Source organism: Balaenoptera physalus (assembly GCF_965194825.1).
Source record: "Balaenoptera physalus genome assembly, chromosome: 13".
NCBI lineage: Eukaryota > Metazoa > Chordata > Mammalia > Artiodactyla > Balaenopteridae > Balaenoptera > Balaenoptera physalus.
This window is the reverse complement of record NC_138892.1, coordinates 69105848-69130636: the sequence shown is the minus strand read 5'-3', so window position 1 is coordinate 69130636 and position 24789 is coordinate 69105848. Positions and strand designations below refer to the sequence as shown.

General features: G+C 36.9%; 1 protein-coding gene across 2 annotated transcripts in view; it reads right to left on the bottom strand.

The window, feature by feature from the left end:
* Nucleotides 1-24789, bottom strand: part of NELL2 (neural EGFL like 2) — a 601925-nt gene that overhangs the window by 531632 nt on the left and 45504 nt on the right. For both annotated transcript variants that reach the window (XM_082422567.1, XM_082422566.1), the window contains one exon: nucleotides 19155-19305. In XM_082422567.1, the coding sequence (XP_082278693.1) occupies nucleotides 19155-19305 (151 nt within the window). The remainder of the gene's footprint in view (nucleotides 1-19154; nucleotides 19306-24789) is intronic.

The window sequence follows — 24789 nt, the reverse complement described above, 5'->3', positions numbered from 1 at the left end:
AGGAAGAAACAGAAAATATGAACAGACCAATCACAAGTAATGAAATTGAAACTGTGATTAAAAATCTTTCAACAAACAAAAGTCCAGGACCAGATGGCTTCACAGGTGAATTCTATCAAACATTTAGAGACGAGCTAACACCCATCCTTCTCAAAGTCTTCCAAAAAATTGCAGAGGAAGGAACACTCCCAAACTCATTCTATGAGGCCACCATCACCCTGATACCAAAACCAGACAAAGATACTACAAGAAAAGAAAATGACAGACCAATATCACTGATGAATATAGACGCAAAAATCCTCATCAAAATACTAGCAAACAGAATCCAGCAACACATTAAAAGGATCATACACCATGATCAAATGGGATTTATCCCAGGGATGCAAGGATTCTTCAATATAGGCAAATCAATCAATGTGATACACCATATTAACAAATTGAAGAATAAAAGCCATATGATCTTCTCAATAGATGCAGAAAAAGCTTTTGACAAAATTCAACACCTGTTTATGACAAAAACTCTCCGAAAAATGGGCATACAGGGAACATAACTCAACATAATAAAGTCCATGTACGACAAACCCACATCAAACATCATTCTCAATGGTGAAAAACTGAAAGCATTTCCTCTAAGATCAGGAACAAGACAAGGATGTCCACTCTCACCACTATTATTCAACATAGTTTTGGAAGTCATAGCCATGGCAATCAAAGAAGAAAAAGAAATAAAAGGAATACAAATTGGAAAAGAAGAATTAAAACTGCCACTGTTTGCAGATGACATGATACTATACATAGAGAATCCTAAAGATGCCACCAGAAAACTACTAGAGCTAATCAATGAATTTGGTAAAGTTGCATGGTACAAAATTAATGCACGGAAATCTCTTGCATTCCTATACACTAATGATGAAAAATCTGAAAGAGAAATTATGGAAACACTCCCATTTACCACTGCAACAAAAAGAATAAAATACCTAGGAATAAACCTACCTAGGGAGAAAAAAGACCTTTATGCAGAAAACTATAAGACACTGATGAAAGAAATCAAAGATGATACAAATAGATGGAGAGATATACCATGTTCTTGGATTGGAAGAATCAATATTGTGAAAATGACTATACTACTCAAAGCAATCTACAGATTCAATGCAATCCCTATCAAATTACCAATGGCATTTTTTACGGAACTAGAACAAATCATCTTAAAATTTGTATGGAGACACAAAGGATCGCGAGTAGCCAAATCAGTCTTGAAGGAAAAAAACGGAGCTGGAGGAATCAGACTCCCTGACTTCAGACTATACTACAAAGCTACAGTAATCAAGACAATATGGTACTGGCACAAAAACAGAAACATAGATCAATGGAACAAGTTAGAAAGCCCAGAGATAAACCCAGGTACCTATGGGCAACTAATCTATGACAAAGGAGGCAAAGATATACAGTGGAGAACAGACAGTCTCTTCAATAAGTGGCGTTGGGAAAACTGGACAGCTACATGGAGAAGAATGAAATTAGAACACTCCCTAACACCATACACAAAAATAAACTCTAAATGGATTAGAGACCTAAATGTAAGACTGGACACTATAAAACTGTTAGAGGAAAACATAGGAACAACACTCTTTGACATAAATCACAGCAAGATCTTTCTTGATCCACCTCCTAGAGTAATGGAAATAAAAACAAAAATAAACAAATGGGACCTAATGAAACTTCAAAGCTTTTGCACAGCAAAGGAAACCATAAACAAGATGAAAAGTCAACCCTCAGAATGGGAGAAAATATTTGCAAATGAATCAACGGACAAAGGATTCATCTCCAAAATATATAAACACCTCATGCAGCTCAATATTAAAAAAACAAACAACCCAATCAGAAAATGGGCAGAAGACCTAAATAGACATTTCTCCAAAGAAGACATACAGATGGCCACGAAGCACATGAAAAGATGCTCAACATCACTAATTATTAGAGAAATGCAAATCAAAACTACAATGAGGTATCACCTCACACCAGTTAGAATGGGCATCATCAGAAAATCTACAAACAACAAATGCTGGAGAGGGTGTGGAGAAAAGGGAACCCTCTTGCACTGTTGGTGGGAATGTAAATTGATACAGCCACTATGGAGAACAGTATGGAAGTTCCTTAAAAACTAAAAACAGAATTACCATATGATCCAGCAATCCCACTGCTGGGCATATACCCAGAGAAAACCATAATTCAAAAAGACACATGCACCCCAATGTTCATTGCAGCACTATTTACAATAGCCAGGTCATGGAAGCAACCTAAATGCCCATCGACAGACGAATGGATAAAGAAGGTGTGGTACATATATACAATGGAATATTACTGAGCCATAAAAAGGAACGAAATTGGTTCACTTGTAGAGACGTGGATGGATCTAGAGACTGTCATACAGAGTGAAGTAAGTCAGAAAGAGAAAAACAAATATCGTATATTAACGCATGTATGTGGAACCTAGAAAAATGGTACAGATGAACCAGTTTACAGGGCAGAAGTTGAGACACAGATGTAGAGAACAAACATATGGACATCAAGGGGGGAAATCCGCAGTGGGGTGGGGATGGTGGTGTGCTGAATTGGGATATTGGGATTGACAGGTATACACTGATGTGTATAAAACTGATGACTAATAAGAACCTGCAGTATAAAAGAACAAACAAACAAACAAACAAAAACAACTAATACTAAACTTTTTTTGGGTTATTTGTATGGAAATACGTTAATATAAATGTTTCAGACATTACATGAAATTTCTAAAAATCTTATATGTTCTGGTATAATGTTATAAGTCATAATTCTAGTTATTACTTTAAAATGTATATCTCAGAAATAACTAAATTTCCTTGTCAGTTGCATTATTATGAACTTTCATCAAATCTTTAACCATGGCCATTTTTAAGTCTTTTGTCGTTTACAGACAGTTCTGGGTGTACTCTGATGCTTTTGCAAAAATGTTCCTATAAAAGGGTTTCATCTTCAAGGAATTCATGGAAAAGACTCTGACAGGTACAGGTTTCTGGTAAATGACTATACTGCTGAACTGAATGAATAAGCATTTTCAGAACTCTAATGGAAAACTGATGAATTCATAAAAGTGCTAACAAAAGATCAAGCTGAAAAAAAAATTAATTACATGGGACTGAGTGAACTGATGAGGATGATTATAATTTTTGTGACTTTCTGTTTGAATTAAAAAAAAAATCCCCCCCAAAAATAAATAAATAAATGAGAAAAATTAAATATTTAGCAGTTGCAGAAAATGCATTTAAGAAAATTTAGCATCCAGTCTTTTTCTCAATTGTGAGGAATAAAACTGAAGTTGCTTTATATAAGATGAAGAATCTACAAATAAACAAAAATAACAATAATAACTATGAAAAACATCATACTTAATAATGGAATATCAAAAGCTTTCCCCATGAGATTGGGAAGATAAAAATATCAGCCAGCACACTTTTATTCCATATTTATTGCATATTGAATAGCCAATGTAATAAGATAGAAAAATGTATTAAAGTTATGAGAATTGAAAAGAAAGAAATATCACTGTTATTGGTAGTCAATATTATAATGAATAGCAAATAAATTAATGAATAAATGAGTAATAATAAATTATAAATTAATGTAACAAAGGTCACTGGAAGATCAATGTACAAAACTCACTTGTATTGCTAACAAATATAAAACAAAATTTTAAATGTGCCAATTAAATTAACATCAAAACATCACATACCCCAGAATTTAACAGAAAATGTACAATAACCTTACAAAACAAATGAAATAAAATGTTATATGAAAATGTTACTGAGAAAAATTTTTAAATCTCTAATGCAAATACGTAAATCATCGGTCAAATTTACGTAGAGATTTAATGAGATCCCAACCAAAAATCAAGCTGATTCTAAAATTACAAGGAAATGTGAAAAAGGCAAGTATACCCAAGATAACCTTGAAGAAGAACAACAAAATTTGGAAGGTTTACACTACTATATCTAAAATTATTATGAAACCACAGTAGCTAAAGCTCTGCAATGTTGGCACATGAATAGAAATATAGACTAATGGAACCATACAGATAGTTTAAAAACAGGCCCATACATATCAGTTTCAGCTGATTATAGCAAAGGTTACTGCAATTTTAAAAGAAAATAATAGTTCTTTCAAAAAACTGGGGAGCATCAATTAGACATTCATATAAGGAAAAAGATTTCTGCAATGATTCCCAACTTATATTTATGACCTACAAGTACAGGCCATGTACAGTAAGATCCCCACTTTCTGAAAACTCAAGGAATCTATTTGGAGACTGTATTCATCCCATGCCACTCCTGATGGCATCACCAAAGCTATTCTGCCTCTAGTTCTTACTCCAATGTAGAAATGCTAATGATATTTGAAAGGAAGTTAGAAGTATAACCCTTCACTAACTCTCCAAGAGGGCTTACACTGAAGAGTGGTAGGCTGAGAAAGGGTCAGTGCATTCTTTCCTTTTTTCTAAACTTTTTCCAGCTCACTATCCCTTTATAATATATAGCATTGTTCTAATTTCAGAAATGGTCATAATTTTTTCTATACAACTCAGATTAACATATTAGAGAGGAAAATTTAAAGATTTGGTCATTAAAAATAAGCACTAGCTGTTCTGTTTTGAAAGACTCTGAGGTGCGAATATTTGTGTGTGTGTGTGCGCACGCATGCGCACACACAAGGGTATATTTAATATAGTTAAGTAATAAAATACAGTTGGTTCCAAGGGATTTATTAACTGAGGTATCACTTCATTTGAATTTAAAGATGAAACTCCTAATGAAAAGTTATTTTATAGTTATCTCTTTTTTTTTTTAACATCTTTATTGGAGTATAATTGCTTTACAATGGTGTGTTAGTTTCTGCTTTATAACAAAGTGAATCAGCTATACATATACATATATCCCCATATCTCCTCCCTCTTGTGTCTCCCTCCCTGAAAAGTTATTTTTAAAGACCTATATAAAACGTGAATTTCTTTTTTCCACTGAGTATATGTAATGCTATTTCTGCAGAAAGGAAGTGGAGTAAATTATCCCTGGATCTGTGAAACCATCTGTGATGTGTGTTAATGGTCAAGTAGGGTTCAAAAGCTATAGAAATTATATTTTATACATCAAATTCTCATAACATCCACTTTGATATGAAAGGATCTAAAAATATACATACATAGAAAAGTAGAGCACAGTCAGGGAGGGAATAACATACTCATTGAGGAATCATTAGTTACTTGATCCTTTAGTATATAAGCCACTATGTACTTAATTTTACATTAAAAAATCCATAATACATCATTTTTTAATTTCTGAATTTGGTTACTAAAGTCAATCTCTTTTGTGAAAAAAATTCACAAAACAAAACATCACAAAACAAAACATCTTTTCTGGATGTAGTTTTACCTGTTAGAATCATTTAAGTCAGCTCTGCCTGAAGGAAAGAACTTGGTGATCTCTTAAAATCCATACATTTATATACATAATTTAAACATTATTGTAGTTTTGGATGAATTGGAATTTGTGTGTATGTGTGTGTGTGCATGTGTAATTCCAAGAGAATACAGCAATGGTCTCTTCAATTTCCAGATACTTAAGTGGCTTTACAAGTGTATTAAAGTGTGCATGCAATCGTGCTATCTCAAAGTATAAACAACAAACAATATTTCTGGAAGAAAATTATGTTCTCAAGATGGTAACTTTTCATCATCACCTTCACCTAAAACAATGATTCATGATGCTATTAGGAATACATCCATCTGGAGTGACTGACTCCCAAAGACCCTCGATGCCCTTTGATTCCAGGAAGTATTTTATCTGGTTTCAAATCTTCCTCTTAAGTTAACATTTTGCTTTCCTAAGGTCCTAAAAAATCGATAGGACTTCCTTAGGCCAATAGAGGTTGGTCTGTGCAGGAATTTCTGGCAGCTTTACACGTAACACATTCTGAAACTACGGGCAGACAATAAAGGAAAAGCACTGATGCATGTAAGGCAGCTAGAAGTTCTAGGGAGGCTGTATTTGAAAGAAAGGAATTAGTCACAGGGGAGAGTAAGCTGTCAACACTGCAGCATCTGTTTTCTGACATGCTTCATGGTCGTCATGTCTCCTCTATTGTTCAGAATAGATAAAAGCCAAGGAAGAAGGCAGCAGGATTCATGGGTCACCCACCGAGGTGACATTTTGCTCTTAGTGAGCCTATTACTTCAAGCGTTCCCAATCGAAATGGCTACTGGACCCCCCTAACTAAAGAAAATAGATCCAACTGGGCCCCAAATTCTAGTAGGGAAATGCCAAAAATGTAGGAATCTTATTTTTAAGTTTTAGCACAAACTTTTTATGGAGAGGCAATTAAAAAAAATGAAAAGACAAAATATTTTCCCAATCATGCAGACCACGACAGCTTTATTTATACTGTTATCAACTTCAACAAGCCATGATGATGCTATTGAAATAAAGAAATAAATTGCAAGAAAGAAAACTTCCGGATAAAAATTTTTACTATAACAAAAAAGCTTAATAGAAGAAAAATATATGATTGTTGTCTTCAAAAGCAATAGAAAGCAAGAGTATTAACCCTGTCAATAGAGTTCTTGGGTTTTGAGGAAATAGAAAGGCCATGGTGCTGCTCTAAAACAGGTAGAGAGAGAAGTTGTCAGGAAAGTGGTTACAGGAGAATGGGCTCTGGTGTCAGGCAGCCTGGTTCAAATGTTAATTCTGCCATTTACTGTAACCTTGGACTTGAGACAACCTCTCCAGGCCCCATTTTCTTATCTGGAAAATAAGGATAAGAATGGTATCTACCTCTAAGATTGTGTTGCACATTTAATGAGATTAATCCATGTAAGGTGTTTAGAAGACTACATGACACAGAGTAAGAACTTAATAAAGTGTTAATCCTTATAATGCAGAGACAACATTTCAATGAACCTAAGAAATCAGCCAACTACCATACACTGGATATCAGCAGATTCTCTGCACTTCTCATTCAGTCATTCCTCAAACATCTATCAGCCATCTTTACAGCAGGCACTATACCAGGCACAGAGAATACTGGGAAAAAGAGACAAAAGTCCAGGCCCTCAAAGAGTTCCCATTTCATCATTTTCCTGAATTGACACTCCCCGGGATGATGATTTGCTATAAATGTAGGCCTTCCTTTTTCATGTCCAGAATTTTTATATTTCTGCCATATCTTTATTTTACATGACCATTTTTATACTGTCTTATTACTCTACATTCTCAAATCTAGTTAGAAATGGAGAGAGTAAAAATAAGCACAACTTTTCTTCATGTGATTGAACAAAACTCCTGCAATAGGTCCTGAATTCTGACAAACTGGAGGATAGAAAGATTTTGACATATATTTATTTCAGTTACTGGCTGATGAATAACAATCAGAATTATTTTTTAAATGTAGAAAACATGCATTTTTAACCTATTAGAAATGTCAAAAAATGAAAATCCAATAATTAGATGTCATAGAAGGCTAAATGTATTTCCAGCAAAATTTGCCTGGAAATATATCTTATATACACTTTGATCTTGTTTTCACAAAGGTCTTTGAGTTTAGTTCAATGAATGCAATACTGTATATAAAGCTATCAAGAAAAAGGTAGAAAAGTTGGGCAAATCAACTTTATGGAAATAACATATTATTTTCTCTGAATTTCATTCAGTATAAATGAATACTTTTCATTAAAGAAAAATACAGTAGTTAATTTAAAGATACCTTGCATAGTGAATGGATATATGCACTTAAGATGAGATACAAAGTCTGAATTACCATTTTTTAGGAATATATTTTTACATGACACATATTCCTTAAGTTTTTGACAGTATAAAAAATGAATTTGAGTTAGAATGAGTTCAATTTTCCATTTTATCATTTTATTCGTGTCACTAAGAAGCAATCGTATCTTATACAGGTGGGAACAGTCAATGGATGTTAAGGCAGGTGGGTGAAGGTCTGATGAGGAACAGGATATTGGAATGAAATTGAATTATCTCCCCATAAAATACTGATCAAAATCAAAGGGAAAAAATGGCGTAGAACCTGGCAGATCACTAACTTGACCAGGTGATCAAGGTTAATATCATCAGCAGTAGAACAGACTGACACAGTGTACCTCCAGATGTGGTCAGCATCATTTCTGTGGTATTCCTAACAAGAATGCATAGCCTGAGTGTGATGAGGAAACATCAGATGGACCCAGGTTGAGTGTGATAATATGGAATGAAATGCCTATACTTCTGAGACTCTAAAGGATACAAAAAACAGGGAAAGACTGGAACTGCTCCAGATTGAAGGAAATTATAAGATATGACAACCAAATGAAACATGTGTTCTAGAATGGAATTATGGCCCAAGAAGGAAAAAGAGACATTGTTTAGATAGTTGGTGAAATTTAAGCGGGGTCCGAGATTGGATGATATTGTGCTGTCAATGTTGATTTCTTGATTGTATTGTGTATGTTGGTTATACAGGGAGTGTCCTTGTTTTAATAAAATATATACTACAGTATTTAAGGATGATGGAGTATATTGTCAGTAAAAGGCATACTGGACTGAGATAGAGGGTGATGGAGCAAATGAGCTAAAAATATTACCAATTAGGAAGCTGGTGAGAGAAGAGGTAGGAGTTCTTTGTACTGTCTTTGTAACTTTTCTGTAGGTTTGAAATGATTTCAAAAAACATTTTTAAATTAAAAGGAATCATTAACCTGGGAGCTCTCCTGCATATATAACTGACAGTGAGTTGACATTCTTAACATATAAAGAATTTTACAAATAAACAAGAAAAATGACAAGACTCTGGTGTAAAAATGGCAAAGGATATTTAGAAACTATTCATCTAATCAGAGACACCAACAACTTACTAATAAATATATGAAAATGTACAAATTCACTAATATTCAAAGAACAGTAAATTTTAGAAATGACAGTCATTTCTCAGATATCATATTAGCAAAAAGTATTTTAAATATAGTGCTCAGTGCCTCAAAGTGTATAGTTCAAGTCATCTGCAAAGTAAATTGTTTCCTCAAAACATATATCTTACTTTCTTTTCGGTGCTGTTCAGGGTATTTTTACTGGCTAAATTAAATGGATTTAAGCTGAAATATTCACTGATTCATGTATTCTCTAGTGCACTCACATCCTCAATAATAATCAAACATAATTTTTACACCACCTAGAGTTTTAAATAACCAAAGGTTAAAATACACAGGAAAGATGACAGCATGCCAATCATCTCCCTCTTTAAATGCTCAATGGGTAAAATCACTGAAAAGAAGAGGCAAAATTGAATGACTTTCATTCAACTATTATGAAATACATCAATATATGGTTTCAAAAATATGACTCCTTGCCAAGATCAATGGAATGCAAGTGTATATAACAGCTAGGGAAATAAGATTTCTTAAGTAATGGAGATAACATAAACTCCATGTCAATAAGGACACCAAAATAATATTTTGCATGGACTTTTTTAAAAGGTACATGCTTCACCACACTACAGGAGATAACAAAACAAGTTACAAATAAGCTCAATTCTATTTCCTGTCACTTCATAATAAACTGCAGGAAGATCATTTTAATTTGTTAAATGAGTCTTTTGAAAAATGATTTTAAGTGATTGACCAAAGACCTAAACAGCATTTGGGAAGTTTCACAACGACATTGTTAAGACTAAAAGGAGAAGAGTCTTAAGGCCAAAGAATTAAAGTATATTACAACAATCCCTCAACATTCATCTTGGAAAAGATCATTGAAATGTCAGCGCATATCAATGTATGGCAGATTAAGAAAAGAGAATTAAATGAGCTTTGATGGCACCTTGAAAATTTTCTTATAATACTTGAGTTGCATCCAAATAATCCAACTTTCCTCTAGAGACAAAAGAGAAAGCAAGTTAAATACTATAGAAGATGTTACTTTTGATACAAATCAGAATCCATTTTTCTGGTAATATAGTAACTTAAGTCTTTTACAAATTAGAAAATATAATGGAAAAATAAAGATCCCACTTGAGTAACAGAATAGCCTATAAGGTTCCTAGGAAAAAATCTAACAAAATATGTGTATGCTCTTTATAGAGATAATTATAAAGAAGAAATGAAAGAAAATGGAGAGATAAGTCATATCCCTGGATTTTAAAAATGAATATCAGAAAAATGTTAGCACATTAATCTATAAATATGATATAATTCCAGTACAAATCCCAATGGCATTTTTTTCATAAAACTTATCAAACTGATTCTAAAGTTTATACCAAAGAATAAAGTTTCAAGCATAGCAAAAGAATCTGAACAGGAAGAACAGAGACCTGAACTATGAGTTAGCAAGTCTTATAAAACTACAGTAATCAGAGTAGTGTGGTCTTCCTGCAGGAGCCACAGGCAATCAGTAGAGCAGAATACAAGGCCCAGAAACAGACCTCTGAATTGATAGAGATTTGGTACTGCATTTGACATTACAAATATGTGAGAAAAGAATGGGCTTCTGGGTACCTGGCATTGGGACCACCAGCTTCACCTATTAGATATTACACTAGATAAGTATACCTAGATCTAAGTTCAAGATGTCCATTTCTTTTCTTTGTTAGGCAGGACAAAATGATCATTCATTGAATAGAGCGGGGCAGATTAAGATGGAAAGTTAAATACAGATGTACCATTGTCCCCTTTCCAGATCTTCAATTAAAAGATCAATAGTAAACTAATCAACAGTATTTGCATTAATGCCTATGTATCAGTATTCATTGCAGAGTCAAATATTGGCTGAGATAATCTCTCCATTGTCACAAATTCTTCAACATCCAAAGAAGAAAGTTAGGTAGCATCAGAGACAGATGAATTTTTTTCTTACTTCCCCCAAACTGCCCAAAATCATGCCAAATTTTCTATTCTGTAGAGTAGACCATAAACTTCTCATAAAGGAAATTTTAAACCGCAGAATATAATCTAGGGGACTGTACCAAAGCTACACCAAGGGACAGCAAAAGGATTTTATGTATCCTGAAGAAAGTGCAGTTTTGCAAAACATGGAAAAAGAGAACAGAGTCCTTTTGGAATTCGGGGAAATTTTCTCATTCATTTTTACTTACAAATATACTTTCACTTTTCAATTAGCTTTTACTGTTTTCATATTTCTCTTCTATATTTCTTGTACAAATAGATAAGTGAATAATATCTTAGAATGATTTCTCTAGTCTTTGTTTTTTTCCTTTCAAAACACAATAGCCAGAAAACTGTAATGATGAGAAAACTCCTTTGATCGGCCTAAGTGTCTTAATTCTTTCATATATAAAGTACCATATATTATTGTCTGTTGTTTTTAGGTAATACTGATGTTGGCTAAACATACACAGAAATGCCAGAAGAGCCAACAATCTTTTTACACTGTGCTCACGTGAAGTTTGTGGTCCAATTTTTAACAGCAGCCCCTACTTGAAAAACATCATTGGAAACCAGCATCTCAGGTTGGGAGGCCAAATGAGACTGCTCACGGCGCACCAGGGCACTGCTTATAAGGTTCCCAGTAGCTTCATAATGATGTCACTTTGTTTGAAGCTGCGTTTCAGTACCAAGATGTGACTTAAGCGCACTTCCAGTCCCAAGATACTGTGATGTCTGCCTTTCCCACTTCCATCTTGCTCTTAGCTCACTTCAGACACCCCAAGACCCACAGCGCGTCCATTAGTCTCATATGTCCAAACCAACAGAGTTGTGTGATTAGGTTTCCAGCTTTCACACAGTGGCTGAGATGTTGCTACATAGCTCATTACAGGTGTCGTTATTCTCTAAGAACTTGACCTACAGTCATTTGGAAGCAGCGTCTGCCAGTTAGTGAAATCCTCACGCCTAGAGCTAATGGCGTTTCAGGATAGATGAGGCACCCTGCGTCAATAGAGCAATTTGAACATTCTCCAGATCCTTTACCCTAGCCTGGAGAAAACTTTGATGTCATTTGTGATTCCTGGTGTACTCATGATGATCTTTCGCTCGATCTTTCACTCATTTTTTCATCCACCAAATATTTATTTAGCATCTAACTTTGTATGACAGCATGGCAGGTAAAATGGAGTATGCAAGTTTAATGCATAATCCTTTACAGCAAAAAAAACAAATCTAATCAAAAATCGTTGTCAGCTACATAAAATTTCAGGCAAACGCAGAAGTACTCCTGGGAAAAGGATTAGAAAGCTACATCCTGGAGTCTTATGGTGGTTGTCTACAACCACTGCAGGCATGGTGCTGATAAATGTTTAACATTCGGCTCTCTGTTCTCTAGAGAAATAATTCTAAGATATTGGTTCATTTATCCATTTGTTTAGGGAAGATAGAAGAAAAGAAATATGAAAAAAGTAGACTCATTGAAAAAAGAATATCTATCAACAAAAATATACTTTTTAAAAATAGCTCTACTCTGTAGCACTTGCTTATTTCTATAGTCTACTTCAAGCTACAACAGTAACGTCAGCCAGCTCACAAAGTTTTAACTCTTATCAGCCAGTAGGAGCCCGCTCCAGCACACCACTGACTGGCTGAGAAACATTTACTTCTTTTAACTTTTCTTATTTTCAAAATGTCTTTAATGATAATAGTGGCTGTCCCCAGGGACAGAAATCAGGTGGCCGGGGGGGGATGAAGGTAGACTTTTTTCTCTATATCTTATTGTGCCTTTTAAATTTTGAACCATGGGATGTATTACCAATTTTTTTTTAATTACAATTACAATTTAAATTTTAAAAATCTTAAGTAAATATTTGTTACCAAATAGATTTAGATTTTTAAAATTTAAATTGTGATCAAAGGCAGTAAATGATACTTTTTACCATCTTATATGCAATTAATACATATGTATATATGTGAAACATTGAAACAACAAGATGTTATATGTTAGAATGCCAAAAGGAGTTGCCCAGATTTAAAAACCTGGAGAAAGAAATTAATGTAAACTGGGAAGGTCACGGTCAAGGTAAAAGCTTCACAGAGCTGTGAGTGAAGTTCTGAAGTGTGAACCGGACTTGGATGAGCAGAAAGAAAGAGACCTACACATAGATGATGAGCAGACTGGCCACTGTGCCTGGCATTTATACTCCTACTGAATGATACCACTTTTCTCCATCTCTGCCAGTGCCGGAGCTGACATTCCCCGCAGCCTCTATTTCTCACTGACCTCTCCCTACTTCATCTGGAGTCAGAGCAAGATGCACAATAGCCAGATATCTCAGGATAGCTCACTGCCATCAAGCCACATGGAGATGAGAGTGAAGCCAGGGACTGACACGAGAAGCAGGGAAGCCGCTTCACATCACCTCTAGTAATAACATTCATGTTTATTTAGTGTTTGCTCTGCAGCAGGCACTCTATGGTCAAACTCACAAAGCCTAACTCACGGGGGAATAACTCAACCTCTGGCCTTCTACCAAGCAGGCAAGAAACTGCGGTCAGCGGAGCATCACGACCTCACCACCCCCCACACTCCCAAAAGCAACTAGGAAATGAGCTTCTTTCCTCATGAGGAAGAGCTCTCCTGTGAACTAGGACAGACCTGACGGAAAGCTGGATCCACATCTAATCACTGCCAGTTAAAGGATGACATCACCTGTTTATTTTGATGAGCATTTTTCAACATTTAACTGGTTTACAGCTAACCATCCTTTGAAGCACATAAATGTATTCACTTATCCAGGACCATATTTTGCAAGCTAGTCATCTTAAATGGATACCTCAGATAGTTCTACTGAGCAAAATTTGACATTTTTTGGATAGTTTGGCTTTTTTAATGACAAAATTAAAACTTTGTGAGAATTTGATTTCCCTGATTTAATTTGCACCCAGTAATGGAATACTCTTTGGTCATTAATGAACATATTATAAATGAATATTTATTGGCATAGGAAAATCCTCAAAAAATTTTGCTAAATTATAAAAAGTTATAAAATATTATGTACAGTGTGATTTAATTTTTTTAAAAATTAGTATATCTATACATTTTAAGTACACATTTATAACTGAAAGTATTAGTAGAAACTATCCCCAGGGGGATAAAATTACAGATGGTTTTTGCTTCCTTCTTTGTGATCTTCCTAATTTGTAAAATTCACTATAAGTATTAATATTATATGTAATGTTTGAAATTTGTAGCATAGTTAAAATTTCGACATTCTAGAGGATCCATCCATCAGTACGCGAGAGTAGAATCCACACTACTTACCCAGAAAAAGCCTGGCCCTGCCCTTGGGAACTGTCTACTTCAGCCACCACAGGAGGATGTGGGTACCTTCTGTTCAGGTACGGCCTTATTTGGCTCCTCAATTTTTATAATAAAATGTCAGTATTTCCTCCAACTCAACTGCTGCTGAGGCTCAACACTTAACCCTCATTTAACTGTCAACAAAGAATAGCTGCAATTTGGGTATTTATCAGAGAAGTCTAACTCGAATTCAGTATTATGCTCAAGACACTGGGAAAAGCAATTGGTAAAGAATATTGCCTAGAAGACATGGTATTTTATCAGGATTTCATATAGGAGGTGCTGTTGGCATTCTGAGCAGTAAAACTTGGTTGCACAGAACTTTTGTGCACACTACCAAGGGCCTCGAAGACAGCACAACTTCAAACACCTTTACACTTGGATGCACGTTACTGGCATCGTTATAGATTTGCTTTTTCTGAAGCGCGCTGTGGCTTGATGCCACCAGCTGACACGAGGTCCTCTGAACTTGTTCCTCTAAAGGCACTCACTATATTTTACATAAAAGGTCATAGGAGAAATAAGTCTCTGGTCTCAGAGCCAAGAATAGTTGCATTCCCTTATCATCTAAGTGGTTGTCTATTTCTTCTTTGCCTTGGTTTGCATATTTCATTTTATTTTTGTCTTATTGTCCTGTAGATATCTCTATAAACCTCCTTAATTTATTGTGAAAATAAGCAGAGAATAAATAAGTGTTCAGGAAATGATGACACTAAAGAGATGGGTGAGAATAAGACTAAGGAAAGAAAAACACCTTCAGCAACAACAACAGGAAAAACAACAATACAAACCAAAGCACAAGGTCTGTGAGGGTGATGGGAGGTTAGGAGATATCACAGTGGATGCGTAAAAATACCGGACTCGGGAATCAGAATTATGCTGAGTGTAAAATAAGTCAGACAGAAAAAGACAAATACTGTATGATTTCACTCATATGTGGAACCTAAAAACCAAAACAAATGAACAAACATAACAAAACAGAAAGAGAGTTACAGATACAGAGACAGACAGGTGATGGCCACAGGAGAGAGGGTTTGGGGCGAGGAGAGAAATAAGTGAGGGAGACTCAGAGGTACAAACTTCCAGTTATAAAATACACGAGTCACAGGTATGAAATGTACAGTGTGGGGAAGATGGTCAATAACTACGTATGTGTGTATGTATGGTGCCATCTTAACTTACTGTGGTGAGCATTTTGAAATATATAGAAATATGCTGCATAACAGGAACTAATAGTGCTGTAGGTCAATTATGCTTCAAAAACAAACAAACTCATAGAAAAAAAATCAGATTTGTGGTTCCCAGAGGCGGGGGATGGAGGAAGAGGGCATTGGATGAAGGCTGTCAAAAGGTACAAACTTCCAGTTATAAGATAAATAAGTACTAGGGATGTAATGTACAACATAGTAAGCATAATTAACTCTGCTGTGTGTTATACATGAAAGTTGTTAAGAGAGTAAGTCCTAAGAGTTCTCAGCAGGAGGAAAATTATTTTTCTGTTTCTTTGATGTTGTATCTTTATGAGATGAGGGGTGCTTGCTAAACTTACTGTGATAACCACTTCATGACGCATGTAAGCCAAATTACTATGCCGTACACCTTAAACTTATACAGTGCTGCATGCCAGTTATTGATATACCTCAATAAAACTGGAATAAAAAGAATCAGAAGAGGTGGGTTTGGGTGCCGACTCTGTCACCATCTAGATAAGTGACACTGTGAAAAAACAGGCAGAAGAGAAGCTAGTCTAACAACTTCAGACACTGAGAGAAGGCACAGCACAGAGGTGCAGGAGACCAGCTCTATAATCACACTACCTGAGTTTAAACCCTACCTGCATTTACTCTCGGGAGCCTTTAACAACTTAACCTCTCTAAGACTTGTTTTTCTTATCTGTAAAATGGTAATGAGAATAATGACCTTGCAGTATGATGGGACTTTTGTGGATTTTTTTCTCTAGTATCATCAAGCACTTTATACGGATTTACAGATGAGGAACCTGAGGTTCAGAAGAGGTAAGTGATTTACCCAAGGTCACAAAGCCAGTAAGTCTTCGAGCTATGACTGGAATGCACGCAGTCCTTCTCCAGATCTGCACTCTGAACCGCTATCTAATATTGATGTAAAAGGAACTAACCCATGGAATGCACTGAGAACTGCGCCTAGCACACGGTAAGCCTTTAATAATTGTTGGCTTCCCAAGCAAATGAAAAGTGCCTTCCAAATAGACATGATTTTAAATATCATAGAAAAATATCTTATATCTCAAATATGGTATTTGTTTAGGTAAATGTTATCAAATTTAAAGATGATACAAAGGAAGAATGAAGAATTAATAATCAATTTAACAAGAATAACTGGAAAGCATGAGAGCTGAGCCCAAAGATTTATGTGTAAATATGTTCATCACGGTGTTATTTATTAAAGTTAAAAAAGGAAATGAGTTCAGTATCCAAAAGTAAGAAGACACAGACAAAAAACTGGATTAAAATATGACAGAATTTCAACATCAGTCTTCTTCTGGTGACATGATTTGTATGAGTTTTCCTATTTCTTTATTACACTAGTCAGTTGTCCACATTTTCTACAATGAAAATATATTGCTATGCTAATTTGAAAAACACAAATATTATTTTTAATTGAAATAAGTCAATCTAAAGCCCTACACATAACTTTAACAAATCTACTTCATAGGAATAGTAAGATAGGATCTGTCTGACAGCAAATCTTCCTTCAAGGACCTACCTGATAAAAGTTGGGTATTTCAGTGGTCCATATCCTTACTATGTCTAAGGTGCTAAAAAAAAATTTCAAACTATTTTAATACGTATCAGTTAGAAAGTGCATAGATTATAAGAAATCCATGCTGGTCAAACATTTGTAGAGTTAATGTATTCAACTCTAGGGACCAACAAAACATTGACCATCTAGATGGGATGGTCGTGAGGGATGTCATCTGGAAAAAGGTTAGGCGAGTTCCATGTCTCTACAAATGGGGTAGTAGGAAGCCACAGGGCTTAGAAAAATCTAGTGCCCAAGATACAGGGGAAATTTTCTTAGCAAACAGAAATAATCAGCAATAAGTCAGGCTGCTCTGTGAAGGAACAATATCTTTCACTGTATGTGAATCATGTTGCCTAAAGCCCACTGGAGAAGGGCAGGGTCGCAGTGTTACAAATGAGGAGCTCCCCTCATATCAATCACCTGAAGACGAGGACCAGGAACATACCAAGGCGAAGAGCCCTGGTGAACCCTGGGAGATGGACCTCTCCCTTTCTTGCTCAGTCTTAAGGAGCCCAAGCCAATTACCTGGTGAATGTTAGGATGGCACCCTCCTTTCAAACACAGGCCAAAACCTGGGAGGAAAGAAACCCAAGTGAGGGGCCTGGGAAGTTATGCCAATCCTTTGGGACTAAAGATAGAATTAGATGGGGCCTTAAATCCCTGAGAGTAATCCAGGTAGAATATGATCAGGAACCCTGCTCTCTGTGTCAATTTTCTATATTTTGTTCTCCACATATATTTGCTTCTGTTTGCCCTTTAGTATTTAGCAAAGATTTGCCAAGTCCCAGGCTGCCCCATCTCTCATAAGAGAAACCAGGAAAAGAAGTTTCTGCCCACATCTGAACAGGATTATTAAATCCATTATATATGTAAAACACTTTACATATATAAACTCTTTGATCCTCACAACTACCTATGAAGGAGGTACTATTTCTATCCTCATATTTCAGATGAGGAAACTGAGGCACAGAGAGGTTATATGACTTGCCCAACGTCCCCAGAGAGTCATAAAGTGGGCATTCAAAATATGAATACAAGGGCTGGGCTTCCCTGGTGGCGCAGTGGTTGAGAATCTGCCTGCCAATGCAGGGCACACGGGTTCGAGCCCTGGTCTGGGAAGATCCCACATGCCGCGGAGCAACTAGGCCCGTGAGCCACAATTACTGAGCCTGCGCGTCTGGAGCCTGTGCTCCGCAACAAGAGAGGCCGCGACAGTGAGAGGTCCGCACACCGCGATGAAGAGTGGCCCCCGCTCGCCGCAACTAGAGAAAGCCCTCTCACAGAAATAAGACCCAACACAGCCATAAATAAATTAATTAATTAATTAAAAAAAAAAAAAGGATTGCTCTTTAAAAAGAAGAACTATATAAACACAAAAGAACTTTCATTGTCAGAACTGTGGTTATTCTTTCAGGAAGGAATCACTTTAAGCTGTTTGATATTATTTAGTAGCAATTTATGTATATGCTAAGTGTCATGAATGAATTTCTTCTTCCCCCTCTCCCCTCTTCCTCACTACTCCCACCAGCTCTCCTAATCATGCTTCTATGCATGCGAGAAGCTAGGAAATACTAGACAGCATTTTGATTCAACACACATCCAAGAATACAGCTGTAACTGCCACAGTCTAAGAAGTGCGCTGAAAAAGAATTTATCTGTCTGTGATTAAAATTATAAGACTATTAAACTCTAAACCCAGGCAATATCCTAAAGAAACAGAATACGGTATTTTTGCGGCTAACTGTTCACCAATTAAGAGGAAGTATGTTTGACTTTAACATTGAGGAAGATAACTCATGAGGAAGTTAGTAATTAATAAATGGGTTTTAGGAATGGTGACTTCCATGCGCTCTTAGCAACATCAGAAGCAGTAGCTCCTTCTGCTTTTAGGCTGATCTCAATTACTTGTGTTTCTGATTTTGCATAATGTAGCAAAATTATTCTTGCTGTTTTAAACCAATCATGAATATCTTGCTTTTGTTTACTTCTCTTTAATGTGTTAATTTCACCATATATAATGAAAACACAGGAAACTCCAGCAGCTGCACGTACCTGTGATCCAAGTGGTGAATGGAGAGAATCACTCCGGAATTTAAATGGGTCTGTTTTAGGGTCACCAGAACAGTAAATTCATGTTTATTTCTCAGCTTCTGAAAAAACTGTTCAGCTGTAGCAGTGGATGCTTTTATACTTCTGGGAGTATCTAAAAAAAGAAACATACAGTAAAGAGACTAGAACTTGGCTTTATAAAGCATCCTTTACAGGCAACATCTTTCAGAAAACATTACCAAGCAACTGCTGATAAATACCAAGCTCCAGACACTCCTGGTAAATTGGTTCAAAAAGACTTTTTGCTGCACATAACACAGGACAGTAAACCACATGAATGACTGAGCTTGTGTTTCAGAGATCTTTTTTCAAAAATGTCTTTGAGGTGAAGAATCAAAGAGCCCTGTTTGAAGAACTGAGCTCCCAAGTTTTCTCCTCACACTCTTCCTAAATCCTGGATACCACAGCCACGTCAGTGTCAACATTGAACAAAAGGATGTCCTTCCGAGAAAAGGACCTAAAAAACCATGACAGAGCCATTTAGCTTTTCTGACACCTCGTGACAGAAAACTGGATTTAAATCAATGTACCACCTTCCATATTGATATCTGTAGCCAGAAGGCTTGCTATAAATAGATTTTTTAAAAGATCATTGAAATTAGTCACTCTCAGCCTTCTGTGCAGTGGATGAAACATTAAGATCAAATTATCGTGCCGTACTTTTGAAAGAAATGCATAGAACTCAATTCCCACGTCCCTCTCCCCAGGCATAGAGAACACCTAGACAAGAGAGATTTGAGTGGGAGAGCAGATTTTTATCCAGCACTTTCCTGTGGTTTAGTCGTGCACTCCAACCTCAGGACCCAGAGGACATGGGAGAAATAGCCGGGGTAGAAATGGATTTAGTGGACAGGAAAAACCTATCATTCAAGCCGTCCGCTCACAGAGCATAACGCTCTCCTATTCACAGTGTGTGCAGAGGGTTGATGGGAGTCAGAAACACAGTTTCTGTAGCTATCAAATCGTTCTCCTCTTTTCTGTGCTTTACACCAGATAGACTAGATAAGGAGTTCTTAATGGGGAAGTTACTGGCATTTGGAGAGAATAACCCTTCCTGTGGAAGACTGTCCTATGCACTACAGAACATTTAGCACCCCTGGTCCTGGCCCAGTGAATGCCAGTGGCACTCAGTCCTAGTCATTGTGACAACCCAAAGTTCTCCCACACATTTCCAAGCATTCCCTTTGGAACAGTGCAGCAGAAATCAGGCTGAGAACCACAACCTTGATGAAACAGAGATTATGAGATTAATCTAAAGTACCCCACCTTTCCAGCCACACAAATTTATGGAATAAAAAAGTAATCACCAGGTCTGTGTCCATCACTGGGGATGCATAGACATGGAGAAGCCCTCGAGATACCCATAAAATGGAGGAGGGGACAAATAATCCCAATAAAATAAAAGAAACGCTGTCATACACGTAAGTACAAAGTGGTGTTGGACCACAGAGGGAAAAGTAGCCAACATGATCTGGAGGGAAGGATCTCAAAACAGAAGGCATTTGGTCAGGAGTTCACCAGGTAGAGAAGAGAGGGAAAAGCATCCCAGTCATAGAAATAGCTTATGAAAAAGCAAAGTGATGTGAAAGGGCATGACATGGCTGAAACAGCAAGTAGCAGCCACTGCAGGATGGGGCTGGGTAGGAAAGCTGAAGAGGAGAGGCAGGGCTTTGTGTGCCCATGTAATAGACACTTGTTTCTGTCACCATCCTCAATTTACTCTCTAGGTAAAAAATAAATAATAATAACTCTTATCTGCCACTGAAAAACGATCCCTCCCCACTCTTAACCCATGGCTTCCTCTGTGCTAAAAGTACCCAATCAGAGTGTCGCCTATTCCTGTCCACAATAATTGATTCAGAAACAGGCACCTAATCCAGGGCAATGAAGTCAGGCCCAGGATACTGGTTCCAGGTTTTAGGAAAAAGAAACTTCCTAGTTTCCAAAAAGAAGCTTCCTCAGTTCTAGTCAATAATCACAGTTCAAAAGCGTAATAATAATCCGCAATTTCAGCCATGGTAAATGTAATAGTTTCTCCCTAGATTCCACTAGAGAGAAGACAGGCTTTGCAGAGATGCCATCCAATTCCTCTGAGATCCAAAACCGTCTGCTTCCCAAGGAGGCACAGAAAATGAGACTCTGTGAGAAAGATTTATCTAGTGTTAACTTTTAATCCACTCCAATTTATATACAAGTGAATCATTCACAAACTTCATGACTTCATTTCAATTTGCTAGATAAAAACAAATTAAAATTGAATTACAACTATTACACTCCCCCCCCACCGCCGCCCCGCCCCGCTCCGACCCTTTTCAGGCAGGTAGAGCTTGAGCAGCGTCCTTTGCCTTGCTGAACAGGGTGATAGATGGGGACATAAATGAAGGAAACTGAGGAAGGACTACATTAAATACAGGAATGATGATCAGAGACACAGAGAGATGGGAAGGTGTAGCCCAGGAAGCTTGAGCTCTTTTAGTGAGAGACAAGAAATTGAGAAAAGTGTGGCAGCTGCCTGACAAGGTGGAACTTTAGAGAAGAGATGCTTGAAGAGGATTTTTAGAAAGCTTTGTCATTTGGTACGCAAAGAAAACCTTCACTAAATCTCTATATGATTCTACACTGCTTTTGGAGTCAGATTTGTGAGAAGGGTTGAGAGGCTATATTATTTGTGTGGGTTTTTATTTGTTTTGTTTTCAGATGAAATGTGAAGACTGACCTTATGATGAAAGGAAGAAGGACCTAAAAAATGGATTACATTTGAGTATTGTTGGTAAAAATGTAAACCACCATGGTTGAAAACATGAGGAAGGCAAGTGTAGTTGAAGGGAAACCATTTTTTTAAAGATCTGTCAATCTGCATTTTGGAAAAATTTCTCTGGTAGCCATGTGGAATATTTGAAGAAAGAAAAAAAAGTTGAACATTGGGAAAACTCTTGAGAAACTGGCAATTCAGGTGACTACTGACTTTTTGTTAAATTTCACATATTTTAAATATCACATTTTGACATCCCTAAACCACCTTTTCTAAATCAAATTGATGTTTTTGGCTTTCACCAGGAATCGTGATACAGAACTACTTACTGGTTCTTTCACTGCCTGTCAGGCATGTTGATGTGAGAAGGGCCAAGTGAACCCCAGATGGATATCTGCATTGAGATGCTTAAGGAAGTGCTTAAGGAGACCTGCAGGGCAGAACAATCCTCTACCCCGCCAGGGTGGTAAGTGTGGTCCCAGAGGGTCTCCTCCATCCAGCTTGGACTTAAGCCTATTCACTTACGCAGGGTCACAATTCAGGACACGCTCTCTCACCCTGTCTAGGCTCTCCTCCCAGCCCATTACCTTCCTGTTTTGCTCCCTCTGTGGCGGTTACAGTGACTTGCAGGCAGAAGGGACCCTCCAATACCAAACATGTCCTGCAGAAGCTCCATTCAGCCTATGCTTTAGGGACAGGAAAAATGAAATTCTTTTTTTTCCATCCTGATTAACCAAGTTCACTTGTATAGGGGTTTAAAAACTGGGTCTTGCATGAATCTATAATCCCCAGGTGAAGACAAATTACTGAATGAGGCAGAGAGAGCACCTCTAGGAAGTATAGTAATTTTCAGCTTTCTGTCAACAGAACACCATCTCCCACCAATCCTTACCTCACCTTAATGATATTTAAATCTATTGTTCCCCCTTAAAAACATGTGTTTCAAAAATTTATTATGCCTGAGTCCGGGAAGGATTTGATGGGAGCCTGAACTCTGTGAGTAGCTCAAAACAATTAAGGAGTATAATAATTTTATTATTATAGAATTCAAGAGATTTTTAGAAAGCAGAATCTAAAGAATTTGGTCACTGATAAAACACAAGCAAAAGGCAAAAGAACAGGAGAAAATTGAATCCAATTGAATCCAAAGCTTCTAGCTTGAGAGACAGAATGAAAGGAAAATGCAGTAGGAGCATGATGGTACCCAAATGGGATTTCAGTTTTAGAAACGGTCGTTCTGAGGTGTTCTGGAACGTGCATGTGGACATGTCCGGTAGGAGGCTGGCACTACAGAATTTGATCTCAAGAGAGAGGTCAAGGTCAGCAGTATAAATGTAGAGGTCATCAGAATACAGTATCTAAAGTCATAGGCATGCCTGAGTAAATCATAGGAATCACAGGAATGAGAAGAGGATAAAAGGATGGACCATAAAAACACTAAATCTGTAGCACAGCAGGGACAACATATATAACTTTGTACACGTACTATACAATGCTGCACGTCTGGCACCATACAACATTTGTCCTTCAAAAATGTATAAATAATATATTTTCCCCTTTGAACCCACATTCCATTTTATTCTCACAACGCTTAACAAGGACAACTATTACAATTCTGTGATTCACCCAAAGGCACCAGGCATGCTAGAGGTGTAATGGGGATACAATTTCTGGTCCAGTATTCCTTCCACTCAATTGCCCTGCCTCCTGAATGTGGCATCCTTACTCATGCTTAACTGCCACTCACAAACAGAGAGGCAAATTCGGGAGCGTCAACATAGAAAATAATCCAGAAAGAAGTAATTATATAACATAACATTTTTAGTTCCTTAGGGGACTCGCTTAGTAGTGATTTTAAGAAAGGTCACTTTCCCCATTTGCATTTCTGTTTCCCAATTTGTAAAATTAGCATCCCTGCCTTCTATTTTCATCTCAAAGATTATATACTGTTCAGAGAGACTTCCGAGTTCCTGTGATATTACTCTAAGATCCAACTCTAGTCCTCACCAGAAAGTCAAGTCAAAGAAACCACCACGTGAGAATAATTTTACTTTATTTTTGTTATCATTTCAGTTTTCAGAATTCATAATTAAATTCAGGTATGTATTAAGCAATTTCTCAACAAGGTCTCCTGTTAGGAACCACACATAAAAAATAGATGGTCGGGTTCGAGCCCTGGTCTGGGAAGATCCCACATGCCGCGGAGCAACTGGGCCCGTGAGCCACAGCTACTGAGCCTGCGCGTCTGGAGCCTGTGCTCCGCAACAAGAGAGGCCGCGATAGTGAGAGGCCCGCGCACCGCGATGAAGAGTGGCCCCCGCTTGCCGCAACTAGAGAAAGCCCTCGCACAGAAACGAAGACCCAACACAGCCATAAATAAATTTAAAAAAAAAAAAAATTAAAAAAAAAAAAAAATAGATGGTTATGAGAACAAATTCTCAACCCAGAAAAATAAGTTTCCAATGCCAGCTATGCAGATGACTAGCTGTGCTTGGCATGTAGCAACACCACGTGTTGGCTTTTAGAATTATGATACATATTATTATTACTCTCACAAGCAATGAGACTGTGGAACCCACTAAAACTACCAAGAGCCATTATACCCTTGTGGTGATTTTCTGAGCTTACTTTCATTCCAAGCATCTCAAACTCAGCCACAAAATACCAGTTCTCACATATGAAAATTAACATAAAAGTTTCTGGCAATGAAATTATTCTTAAGATAAATCCTGCCTACCACTCCCTGTTTCTAGAGAACTGTGAATGATCATTCTTTTATGGACAAAAATCAAAGTAAGCTGAATTTCTTTTCAAAGAAGGGCTGAC